We start from the raw sequence: 13,193 nt of genomic DNA on the forward strand, positions 1-13,193 counted from the left end.
CCTATCAGGTTGTTCACATCCGCTCTGAGATCTGGGTGATGAATGTCCCCTCCTCCCCAGTCCACAGTACAAATGGAATAAACACACTAACCCTACTGTCTCCTAGTCTAGTTAAGCTGCTGTACTGTATATCTGATCAGTTCAAAGATGGTGAGCCCATTACAAGTATTAATTTAAAAGTGCACTCCTCTGAGCGCAGATCTACACATCAGGCTGGTTATGGCTACTGACTGTGTCAGTTGTGTCGTGTAGCTCAGTAGCTGTCTGTCACCCACCCTACCTACAAGTACAGTATGCTCAAGTGTTAAACACAGGGTTTGTTGTTATCCTTTAAATGCTTTTAATGCATAGGGGGCTAAATGTGGTATTTATGCACTGTGGCAGCTCCGGCCCGCATCCTGACTTTCAACCGGACGGTGACCACCCCCTGGATGAGGGATATTGTGCTGCCTTGTAAAGCCGTGGGTGACCCCGCCCCCACCATCAAGTGGTTGAAGGAAAAGTGAGTACAGAGCTGCGGTTTAACCGTAAAAGATGCCTCAAATATATATTGTCACTGTGTTGGGTGGAAATCTTGTACTGTATGTCCAAGCTGTTACTTTTCTGGATAAAAGTTCCGGTGGATCCAATGTAGTTATTATCATTATTATTTGTTAAATGGACACACTTTCACTCTCAAAATGTTTTGGAAAGCGAAAGTAGCAGATCTAAATCTCACAATGTGTCACGATGCCACAAGTTGAAGTAGACTGGAAAAAACATTTGAATTATGGAGATACAAGGTCAGTCTGACAGCGACCATATGACAGATAGAAACAGTAGATGCTCAGTCTTCTGGCAGAGAACCAATTTATCTCAAAAAGTACATTTATGTTTCAGCAATGGGACGCCGACACCTGTTGTGATTGACAGCCGACGCAGTGTGCATAGTAATGGCAGCCTCGTTATACGCACAGTGAAGGCAGAGGATTCTGGGAACTACACATGTGTGGCCAGTAATAACTTTGGACCTGACAAGATTGTCCTCAACCTGCAGGTTCAAGGTAAGCAACAAGTCTACTTTTGACCAACTACCACTCATGAATGAAATGTCTAACTACTTGCAGTCATTCGTCACGTGTTGTGTTTGTTGTCTCTTCTGCAGTTCCTCCAGACCAGCCTCGTCTCACAGTGACAAAGACGACCACCACCTCAATCACATTGTCCTGGATCCCAGGAGACAACGGAGGCAGCTCCATTAGAGGTCAGACATGAAACACAACACCTCACCTTTTGTCATGGCACTATTTCAGTGATGGAAGATGTACTCACATGTTTTACTTAAGTCAAAGTACCCGTAAGACGCCTTAAAGCCAAGGCGAGAAGCGACCGCAGGTCTGATGCAAAGGCTGTGCAAAGCACCCGAAAATATACACTTCAACAGAGTATAGACCACTTGGAATTATTCAAATTGTTTGAGGATTGGCAGAGTCTGGCACGAGTGAAGCCATTGTGTGTGTCGGAATGACCCGAAACATTGTGTCTGTGACATTTCCTGGTTTCATGTGGGGTCGCTTAGCGCTCCGCTGTTTCTCCGGAGCTGAGTAGCTGACACTCTGGAGTGGGAACTGGCTAGCAGCATTTCATGAAGAGCGGAAGCATTACATGAAGGCCCAATCCCAATTGCCTCCCTCAAGCCCTGAGCCCTGAACCCTCACTGACTTTAGTGACGTCAGCTTTAAGTGCTTGAGGGTGAGAGGCTGCAAGGGCTCCAAATTGTTTGTAAAAGGAATGGGACAGCACTTTGAAGATGAGTCCGCCATTCATGACACTAAACTGTCCTTATTCACAGCCAGTGCTTTAAACATGTAACCAAAAAGGTGTAGGCTGAAGCCGAGGCTTTATGCCTACCCTATTTGAAGAGTAACTTTACAAAACTACATAGAGCTTAGTTCAACAAAAATAAAATCAATATGAATCAGCAGATTTTAGCATGAGATAACCCAGAATACAGAAAGTTTTCATGTCCATCTGCTTGGCCTATTAATATGACGTCTATTTTAGTATTTTTATTATGAGTTTTGTAAATACAAAACTGATATCACAACCCCTGTGATAGGGGTTGTAATAAATGATTATAAATGGCATTTCCATATTCTTTTACTTTGCTCATCATCAGTAATTTCTCATCACGTATCCTTCCATTTCGTCTACTTTTGAGAACAGTGAGAATGCACTATTGTTTGTTGACATTCTAACCGCGATTCATAACTCATTTGCATATTTCAATGATTGACATTCGGAGGTTTCCTCTCATTCCCCTGGTAACGCTATGAACTGTGGGTAATTCTTTTGCCAAAGTCAGCCAAAGTCAGCATCGATGCTGACTTTGGCAAAGGGCGCATAAAGGGGCGGGGCTGAGCCCTCACTGACTTACCGATTTCAAATGGGACATCCCTCAAGCCCTCACAGACTTCACATGAACGCGCACCAAAGTCAGTGAGGGATCATTGAGTCAGCAAGGGAGCGGATTGGAATTGGGCCGAAGCGTGCTTCCTGCACGTTTGCATAGTGTGTGTAGTGGCGTGTCGCCCGTGTGTTGTGTGTGTGTGTAGCATTACATGAAGAGCGTGTGACGGAAGCGTGTGACAGGCTTGAGCATTACAGGCTTCCTGCAGGTTTGCATATTAAGGCCTCACTCACACCTTTCGATCTAGCATACAACATTGATGCATGCTAGATGTAAGCAAGATGTAAGTGTCATGGCCGCCCCAATGCATTTCCAATGGAAGTCACATGGTTTGATACAACATTTTGGACTACAGTCTGTTGTATGGCTTTCGGCTGTGTTTCGACTGCCCCCCTTCCCCTCATACAACACAAATGTTGTGTCAAACCATGTGAATGATGTGACTCCCATTGGAAATGCATTGGGGCAAGATGTATCACACCCTTTGTATACATACAACAAAGCATACATCAATCTGTTGCGAAGGTGTGAGTCAGGCCTTAGTGCGACCTGCAGTCGCAATCAATACTGCAACATATACTCTGTTACAAGTAGAACCAAAAGTACCAAAAGTACTCATTGTGCAGAATGTCCCATTTCAAAAGTTCAAAGTGTATTGTGAGCTTGTAGATCGGCTATTTTCAAATGGCCGAAATATATATAGGGCTGTAGTGGTTAGTGTGTTTTGTAATAATACGCAAAATCTACAAAGTAACTAGTTACTAAACTTTCATGTAATTGTAGTGGATTAAAAGTAAAATATTTTCCTCTGAGATGTAGTGGAGTGGATGTAGTGGAGATGTCGAGTAAAAGTAGGCCTACGGAAAACTGGAAATACTCCAGTAAAGTAAAAAATACCTCAGTGCTTGAGTACATGTACTTAGTTACTTTACACCGCTGTGAATGTTTCTAATAAAATACAAATATATATAATAAAAATATTTTTGTATATTTCCCCCCGTGTTTCCTCCAGGCTATATACTGCAGTACTCAGAGGACAATAGTGAACAATGGGGCAACTTTCCAATCAGTCCCAGTGAGCGCTCGTACAGACTGGAGAACCTAAAGTGTGGCACATGGTACAAGTTCACCCTCACGGCCCAGAATGCAGTGGGGCCGGGACGCATCAGTGAGATCATTGAAGCAAAAACGCATGGAAAAGGTATGAGAAAATAATCTTCTTTCAAGACAGCGATTCATTTGTTTCTTTAGTTTATGTTGTGTAAAAGACATGCCTGGTTATTAAATTAAAGTGACTTTTGTTTGTATTAAATAAAGTAAGGAAGGCTAGTGGCTAGACTTGTGTGTAGACTGAGTAAATCATGATGTTATATATAAATATATTGTTTGTTATTGCTATAGAGCGTCGCAGTCCCGCCCCCTACCAGGGCCCAGGAAATGATTCTCCGTTCATTTTCCTCATAGACATTTCAAAAAGTATTTATTTAAAGACCTTTTAAGCCTCGTACAAAGCCAACTCTTGTCGTGACAAATCATGACAACAAACACAATTTTTCGGGCTGAACAAATAATTAGAAAGAAGAAGAAAACTTTGTTGTTTTTCTTCTTTGTATAATTATTTGTTTGGTGTCATGATTTGTCACGACAAGAGTTGGCTTTGTACGACGCTTATAAGGTCTTTAAATAAATACGTTTTGAAATGTCTATGGGAAAAATGCATTGGGAACTATTTCCTGGGCCTGGCGTTGTCATGAAAGGGGGGCGGGACTGCGATGCTCTATAGAGGCTTTATTCAGTGACAGTGGTTTCCCTGTCTCTCCGGGTGGGTCAACAATTTCATCCAACCAGGAAAATCTGCTTCAATTTTATATTGTTACATTTATCCTGTATTCGATAAAATTGGTATCCTTATCTGAAAATGTATTAAGAGCTGGGAGACGGGGAGAACAAACACTCTATAGCAACAATTACTATGTGAATTTGAACACTTTAACCATTAAAACCGGGAAAGCATCTGTGTCATTTTAGATTTTAGCGTTTTCGATTTTAGCCTATTGTGGATATACAAGCTCACAGATGTACAAGCCATGTACAAGCCGCACTGCAAGCTTGTACATGTGATACTTTTGAGCTTTTTTTTTTAATCTTGAAATTTTGAATATTTTTGAATTACTAATATTACTATACAATTACAATACTGAACATGTATTTGTATAATGTATTTGTTAAAAATTGCTGTCTTTAATGCTCACTTCCCTTTGCCTCACAGAGCCTCAGTACTCCAAAGAACAGGAGCTCTTCACCAGTATCAATGCCACCCGCGTCAGACTCAATCTGAACGGCTGGAACAATGGCGGCTGCCCCATCACTTCCTTCACCATGGAGTATCGCGCCGTGGATTCTCCCACGTGGACCACAGCTCAGCGGACATCACTGACCAAGAGCTACATCCTGTATGACCTGCAGGAGGCCACCTGGTACGAGCTTCAGATGAAGGTCTACAACAGTGCCGGCTTTGCTGAGAAGAGGGTCAAGTTTGCCACACTCAGCTACGATGGCAGTGAGTAATCTCCATGTACTATAAATGATGACCATACAATTTTGATTAGCATTACTTCTCCAGGATTTGGAGAATGTTAGCTGTTCCATCGTGAACTCTCCTTTTTATTAAAGCTTTTAAGTGCCTAGAGTGGATTATTTTCTTTTGTTTTGGGAAATTAACTTATCCCCCTTTTTTAGCCCAAAGATAACCTTCCAACGACATTGCTGGGTGAGGGGGCCATGAGTTTTGGTTTATTGTATTTGAAAGTGAAATATCCCTTTAACTATGCAAAAGTATAATTATGCTAAAAATACAAATTGCACAGTGCAATTTCTTTTTTAAATATAAATGCAATAAAAAAAAAAAAAAAAAACTCAGAAATGTGAGTATTATTATTAATACTATTAATAGTATTATTATTATTAATACTAATAATAATAATGTGAGCTCATAAATCTGTTATTCTTATATTTGAAATAGGGCTTGTAGTGGAGTCAAAAGTACAATTATCGTCTTTGAAATGATTGTCTTTTTTTAATACCGTATAAATGTTCTTTGTTACTGTCCACCACTGCTTACCTATCCAGTAACTGTGCATAACGTCTATCCAAACAGGCATAGTCTCAGACAAATACAGAGCAGAATAAATCCTTATATTATATTTATTTTTTTATAGCAGAGCTTGGGGCTCATCTGCCTATACCTAGCTGTCTCATGTCAGGTTTCATGCCCCAGCTGCAACACACTGCAGCTTCCTTGATGCATTAGGCAGTAAAGAACCACACTTTATGCTGACTCCAGTTGGTTGTGGCTGATATGTGGCCAGCTCTATACAGCAATGATACCTGCATCGTGCCCATATAGAGCACTCGGGGCTCAATTTTTGTCGCCGCCATTACCCGAGACGCGGCCCGCAAGTCAGCCACTGCCTGAAAGTGTGCAGCACAAGTGAGAATTCAAGGCAGCAACACATCACTCTTCCATGGGCTATATACCGTAAGGCTATGAAGCAATATAGAACTGGGCATAACGGGCAATGGATAAGGGATCTCTTAAAGGCAATGGCATGTGGCACGGTGATTGGTTTAATTATTGTAACGCCCAAACCACATCTATGCATAATGTAACGGGTAACGGAGGTGTTTTAGGGATTTAGACAGGTAACCAAAATACCAACTTTAGTGGGGGAACACCCCTTCCCCACTGCTAAATCCCCAAACAGTGTATTTAGAATGATTGAACGAAAATGGAGCCAGTGTCGGGTTAGGGGAAGGGGACCACCAGGTCTGGGACTCTCAGAGTGTACATATGTACTGTACATGTGTACGCTCTCAGAGTTAAATGAACACTGAGGATTTTACAGAAATGCTTAGATCCACTATTTTCCACTATATTTGAAATAGGGCTTAAAGGAATAGCCCCCAAAACCTTTTTTTCTAGTGATTACTCACCCCATGGAGACATGGATATGTTTTTGTTTTTGAGCATGATTTTGATATGATTTCAAAATCATGGATATGATTTTGAAATCATATAAAAATCATGCTAAAAAACATATGGATATGTTTTTGTTTTGTTGCATTCCTAAGCCAATAATTTGATGACCAGCAGTGGTTCCCTATGGATACACAAAGTGTCTTCTTTGTGTCTCTATAGGGAACCACTGCTTGTCATCAAATTATTGGCTTAGGAATGCAACAAAGTATCCAAAAATACAAATTATTCAAGTAAAATAAAGTACAGTAAATGTACTTAATTGCTGTTCACCACTGTTTATGGCCACCGGGTGTTACTGCCAATAATTGGGCAGAAGGTAAAATGCTGACTGTAGTGCAGTGCAGCAGCTCACCCTGCCAGGCTGAATGTGATGTGATGGTAGGAAGGAAGATAAAAGAACATTCTGTGTACCTTCCTCTGTTGAATATTTATTTTAATCAAAATTACCATATACTGTATACAATACAATACAGGACTAATAGTCCCGAGCTAAGAGTACTTTATTGACTCCAGTCAATGAAGTATGGGTTTAAGAGGTTAATTCAAAAGTCAGTACGGTCCTTTCCTAAAGTGTTCATGACCTTTGCTCAGGTACCATTGCCCCGCTGGTGAAGGCGCCAAACGTGAAGGAGGGCCGGTCTGGCGGTGGAGAGGGCCTGAAGATGATGGTGACCATCTCCTGTGTGCTGGTGGGAATCGTGCTGATCTTCATCGGCCTGTTGGTGCTGAGGAGGAGGAGGAGGGAACAGAGGCTCAAGAGGCTCCGAGGTGAGATGCCAACATCTCTCCTAGTTGTACATTTAAGCTAGTTTTCTGTAGCATGGATAGCATGTCCAATTACGTTATGTCTCTGTTTACTTTCATAGATGCAAAAAGTTTGGCTGAGATGCTGATGAGGTAAGAATGGTTGAGTTTGTTTATTCATTGCATAGCAGAAATGACAAAAGCGGTGCAAAACTCCAAAACAATTATCTTTATTATAAATTAGTAGGGCATCTGCCGCTTGGAGTGCGTGCCCGTTCCAAAGCATATTACCGTTCCAAACGCATGCCAGTTCCAAACTAGCCAATTGCTTGGCTCCCAGTGTTGTCTGGGGCCATGTCTGTTCAGTGCGCATGGCCATTTGGAACATTTGGAGCAGATCGTCTTGGCTCCCAGTGTTGTCTGGGGCCATGTCTGTTCAGTGTTGTCTGGGGCCATGTCTGTTCAGTGTTGTCTGGGGCCATGTCTGTTCAGTGCGCATGGCCATTTGGAACATTTGGAGCAGATCGTCTTGGCCCCCAGAAGTTATATGCTTGCAGTGTTACTGTGAGAACCACAGTATGCAGTGTTGTTGAGAAGTGCTCATGCAATTTACTTTACACTCACCACTGCACTCCTATCGCTCCTCAGTAATACAGTATACCCACAAAGTGTGAACTGATTTAATTGATAATGAGTTTTTTATTGTCTTTTGCTCTTTTCTTGATATGTTTACTGTATGAGAAGGCGATTCCTTGGCTGTGACTCCATCTGAGCACAAACCTAGGAACCTTCATTGCCTATCTGAGAAATAATCAATAATACTGTTTGTTTCTACAAGGAAGGCTTCTTTGCACTTTTTCTGAGTTAATCTAATCTAATCTAATCTCCAGTAAAAACACACGTCCAGCTGAACCAATCAACAAACAGCAGCAGACCCTAAGAATGCACATTGACATCCCCAGAGCTCAGCTCCTCATCGAGGAGAGAGACACAATGGAGACCGTAGGTAAGTGTCTATGTGCCACTATAGTACTGTATGTACGTATGCTGCTAGCATACCAATGATTTCCTGGAAAAACACTCTGCTCTCTCTCTCTCTGTTTGTGAAGCTGTGAACTGAACCAATGAACCTGCTAATTTTGGTCCTTAAAAATCTTTCTGTGGACATTGTGTTTTGTTTTGAATTCATTTGTTAAAATTTCAAAGTGGGTTTGCTAATGTAGTTTAGTTTTAGTTTTTTGAAATATTAAGTTTTTGTTTAGTTCCATTAGTTTTAATCTTAATTACATTGTTATTGTAATATGGATTAGTCAGGGGCAAGATTCAACAAGGTTTGAAAAAATTGCAAATGTATAAGCTCACAACAGAATATTTTCTCTATGATTTTAGTTCGTTTTAGTTATTGTATCACTAAAATGTGTCAGTTTGCCCAGCTTTGTGTCTGTGTCTGTATACCACGGAATGTGATGATTTGATTGGGTGAGCACGGAATGTGATGATGTATGATGATATATGGTGATAAGAGCGCCCCTCACTTCACACAAGTGTGATAAATTCTACTTTTGGTTGTTTTGGTTTGTTTTAGTTAACTATAATTATCCTGCTGTGCTACAGATGACAGGTCTACAGTGTTGCTGACCGACAACGACTTTGGCGAGACCCAGAAGCAGAAGTCCTCTACAGTCACCCACACAGTCCACTACCAGTCCCTGTCCCAGGCCACCGGACCACTGGTAGATGTGTCTGACGCCAGGCCTGGAACCAGTAAGTCCAGTACGGACTCCCTTCTTTTCTCCCCCCTCTTGAAACAGAAACATGTAGTTGTTGTGCTTGTGCTTGTGTACATATAAGCCAGTGGTTCTCAAACGTTTTTATATCAAGGACCAATTGCACTCCACGAGAAAGATCCCAGTGCACACTGAGAAGGTCCTATTAGACCTTCATATCATAAAGGATAAAGGACCAAAATGTTATTTTGCAAAAAAGATTCTTTTGACAGTGTGCGGGATCTTTCGGAGAGCGCACAAATGAAACCAAATGCACCCATATGGGTCCATTTGGTTCCATTCATACACTCTCAGAGTTAGAGAACCGTAAGGGTCCATTTGGAACCCCCCTCAAGGACCTCTGACAGTCCCTGGACCACACTTTGAGAACCACTGATTTAAGCGGTTGAATACTTTTCTTTTTGTAATTCACCTTTAGCTAAGCCCCGCCCTCTCCCACTTAGACACCTTCCAGCCGCGCTCATTCATTCCAATGTAAATATCATGGATTTTACATATTAAATACTGGTTCATTTTTGGAACCAGACCTTTAAAATCTCTTCCAAATCTGTCAACAAGGCCTGCCGTATGCACTGGAAAAATATCTGCATGACAATTCTTTATTAAAACAATGTTTTATCATATAGGAAAACTACTGGTGAAGAGTTTGTCTAACCCATGTTATGCTTAGCTGTGATTGGACCATAGTAGTTTGGGGACGGGCTTTGCTATAGGTCAATTGTTATTCCGCTCAGTAATTTTGTCTGCTTGCTTAAAAGGTACTACCGGTACATGCTAGACTAAAGGCATGAAACCTATAACCACATCAGCTGAACAGCCTTGATAGGCTTTCGTGATGTCAATATAATGTGAATTGGACTCTAAATTGTGTCCCTCAAATAAGCTGTGCTGTATAATCCTCTATCAATTTGCAATTACAATTTACCAATTTAGGCATCAAGCAGACGCTCTTATCCAGAGCGACATACAATAAGCAAGGTGATCACATACATAGAATGCAGAGAGACAGTGTAGTGCGTCACGAAACTAGGATCCCAGGTAAACCAAGAACCTAGCATCAGTCTCAAAAATATAATCAAAACATCTAAAATAACAATCTCTACGTTTAAACTATAGGATACGAGGTAAACTATCATTCTGCCATCTCCCCTCAGACCCCACAGCCCGTCGCACAGCCAAAGCCGGACCTGCCGCTCGTAACCGCTACGCCAGCCAGTGGACCCTGAATCGCCCGCACCCCCCGGTCTCTGCACATACGCTCAGCACCGACTGGAGGCTGCCCACTCCCAGAGTCGCCGGATCCGTCGACAAGGAGAGTGACAGCTACAGCGTCAGCCCATCTCAGGACACAGGTAAACATGTCATATCCATTAAGACACCTTTATTTTTCAGTGGATATAACAACTTAACAATAACTTTAACCTTCCCTAACAATGGCTCAGATGAGTCAGAGTTTAATAACCCCCAACCCCTTTAACAGCTGCCGCTACTAACTCTCTCCACTTACCCTTCCGCTAACCCCCACCCACTGGCCATGTGAGCAGACCGTGCGCGGAGCAGCATGGTGTCGACAGAGAGCGCCTCGTCCACCTACGAGGAGCTGGCCAGGGCCTACGAACACGCCAAGATGGAGGAGCAGCTTCGCCACGCCAAGTTCACCATCACCGAGTGCTTCATTTCCGACACCTCCTCGGAGCAGATGACGGCGGGCACCAACGACTACACCGACAGCCTGACCTCCAGCACGCCGTCCGAGTCAGGCATCTGCCGCTTCACCGCCTCGCCGCCCAAGCCTCAGGATGTCAGCCGGGTCATGAACATGGCTGTGCCTAAGGCCCACAGACCTGGTGAGAGGGTCACTTTGCCCGGTGGCTACAGGCTCTGAAGCAGTGATTCTCAAACTTTATCATTCTAAAAGACCCCCCAATTTGATATACACTAGGCCACGTGGACCCCCATATGATAAAGGTTTTGATCTCTGGGACCCCAATCTACACTGTAAAATCATCAGTGTTCATTTAATTCTGACAGTGTACAAATGGAACCAAATGGACCCATAAGAGTCAATTTTGGCCCCTGGTGGTCCGTGGACCCGATTTGGGGAACCAGTGCTTTAAAATCTTGGGCCTAAGCTCTGGTTCTATACTAATCTCCTCACTGCAGTTGATGTACTCACAGCATGAACTGAAAATGTTCCATGCCTAAACTTTAACATCCAGTGGAATGCTGACATTAACCCTCTAATACCAACACCCAAATCAGGGCGCTTTGACTTGAAGTCACGATTGTTGTGAAGAGGCTGTTGTGCTCTATTGATTTCCAGCATTATTGGAGTATTTCTTTAGCTAGGTAGATCACACAACCTAAGCCACAACGTGCTGGTAACTCACATAATAATAATAATAATTTAATTATATAATAACATACAGTAATCAAACAGTAGTTTGATTGGCCACAATACAACCTGGGGTTTTGTCAATGCCATGACTAGTAAATGGTAAATTGAGCTTACTGTTAAATTAGAGGCAAGTGTCAGAACAGTATGTGAACCATGAATCCCATATGCATACTTACTTAAGGACAGGGTGTAAGGATGAATATTATTATATAAGTAAATATGATTGTATATAAAAGATACATATTTTTTTGTTTTAGAATAATTAGTTGTAAATTAGATAGTTGCAGCCCTAGTTTAATATATTGATGGACAATCTATTGTGGAAATAAATGATTATATGAAAATGTAATGTGTTATATTTGGCTTAACAAGGACTTTCTGAGCAATGTCCCTTTCCGCTGTCCCTCTCTAACTCTGCCCTCCTCCCTGCAGGTGGTGAGTTGGTGCACCTGCCTCCGTACCTGCGCATGGACTTCCTACTGAACCGAGGTATGACCTGCTCAGGATCGTCCAGGGGGACAGCTAGTGGGGAGGGAGCGGCCATGGGCCAGGCCTGTCTGGAGCCCCAGAAGAGTCGCTCTCTGAAGCGACCCTCCCGCATGGCGCCCCCTACGCCCACAGAGGCCCCCCAGGCCAGCAGGGACCCAGTGGCACAGTGGCAGCCTGGCTCGGCAGCCACGCTCCCCCACAGAGAGGGCTCAGAGCTGTCCCAGGCCGCCAAGCTCAGCACCTCTCAGGAGTCCCTGCTGGACTCACGAGGACACCTGAAACAGACCAGCAACCCCTACGCAAAGTCCTACACGCTAGTATAACAGCAGGGGCCCATGGGCGGGACTAGAACTCACTCTTAACACTGGACTTAACACTCAAGTGCAGTAAACTGACTTTCACCACGCAGTTCTGTATATACGTCCCCCTCCATCAAGGGCGGGGGTCACTTTTACTAATCTCCTTTTATTTATTTTAGAGCTTTCTTTCAACTCTTGTTTGGGTTTTTGTTTTTATTTTTCACTTGAGACAATTTCACGCATCACTATTGACTCCAGGCGGAGCTTGCCAAACTAATTGAGTAACTATGGGAGCGTTATTTATTATTGATTATTGTTCATTCTTAATAATTAATCAGTGATTATTAATTGTTAGTTGTCAGATATTAATGATTATTAATTATTGATTACCAAATGATCAATTAATACCATTACTACAATGTTTTCATAAAAATCCGGACATCTTTTGTTTCTGGAAGTGGAAGATGATTATTTGGAGTAATTTTTTTCCTATGGAATATCCTTCTGAAACACTGAATGAAACTTGGGTGAAATCTCGGAATGAAAGCAATTGACACCAGTCCAAACTTTTCAGCTGCTCTCAAATTGTTACTTTTTTGAAGAAAAAAAAAAATCTATTTCCTATGGATGCATGGGGACTGACCAATTAAAAGACAATGAGGATTACGATAGTGACTGGACAGCCCAGTCATGGATTACGATAGTGACTGGACAGCCCAGTCATGGATTACGATAGTGACTGGACAGCCCAGTCATGGATTACGATAGTGACTGGACAGCCCAGTCAAGCATTTTGTCACACTATGAAATGATCCAATGTGAAGATTTATTATTCTTATTACTATAAATATATATATAAAAAAGAGAAATCACTTTTATTTGTGGATATTACAGGGAAGAATTGATTTGGTTAATAAAGTCCTTAGTCATGTTTGCACATTATCTCGTTTTGATTAGGAAATGGAGTCTCTGTTGATCTTTCTCTGTG

The 13,193-nt window shown here is 42.3% G+C and overlaps 1 protein-coding gene across 2 annotated transcripts in view; it reads left to right on the forward strand.

The window, feature by feature from the left end:
• Positions 1 to 12,927, forward strand: part of dscama (Down syndrome cell adhesion molecule a) — a 112,913-nt gene extending 99,986 nt beyond the window's left edge. Inside the window, exons 22-33 of one of the 2 annotated variants that reach the window (XM_083779942.1) lie at positions 385 to 502; positions 880 to 1,043; positions 1,145 to 1,243; positions 3,462 to 3,650; positions 4,719 to 5,009; positions 7,080 to 7,256; positions 7,355 to 7,385; positions 8,123 to 8,238; positions 8,847 to 8,996; positions 10,174 to 10,410; positions 10,564 to 10,866; positions 11,850 to 12,927. In XM_083779942.1, the coding sequence (XP_083636068.1) occupies positions 385 to 502; positions 880 to 1,043; positions 1,145 to 1,243; positions 3,462 to 3,650; positions 4,719 to 5,009; positions 7,080 to 7,256; positions 7,355 to 7,385; positions 8,123 to 8,238; positions 8,847 to 8,996; positions 10,174 to 10,410; positions 10,564 to 10,866; positions 11,850 to 12,229 (2,255 nt within the window). In that variant the 3' untranslated portion in view covers positions 12,230 to 12,927. The remainder of the gene's footprint in view (positions 1 to 384; positions 503 to 879; positions 1,044 to 1,144; positions 1,244 to 3,461; positions 3,651 to 4,718; positions 5,010 to 7,079; positions 7,257 to 7,354; positions 7,386 to 8,122; positions 8,239 to 8,846; positions 8,997 to 10,173; positions 10,411 to 10,563; positions 10,867 to 11,849) is intronic. The other variant, XM_083779941.1, reaches the window with a different exon arrangement.
• The last annotated feature ends 266 nt before the right edge of the window (positions 12,928 to 13,193 follow it).

The sequence above is a fragment of the Protomyctophum parallelum genome (assembly GCF_964188405.1).
Source record: "Protomyctophum parallelum genome assembly, chromosome: 1".
Classification (NCBI taxonomy): Eukaryota; Metazoa; Chordata; class Actinopteri; order Myctophiformes; family Myctophidae; genus Protomyctophum; species Protomyctophum parallelum.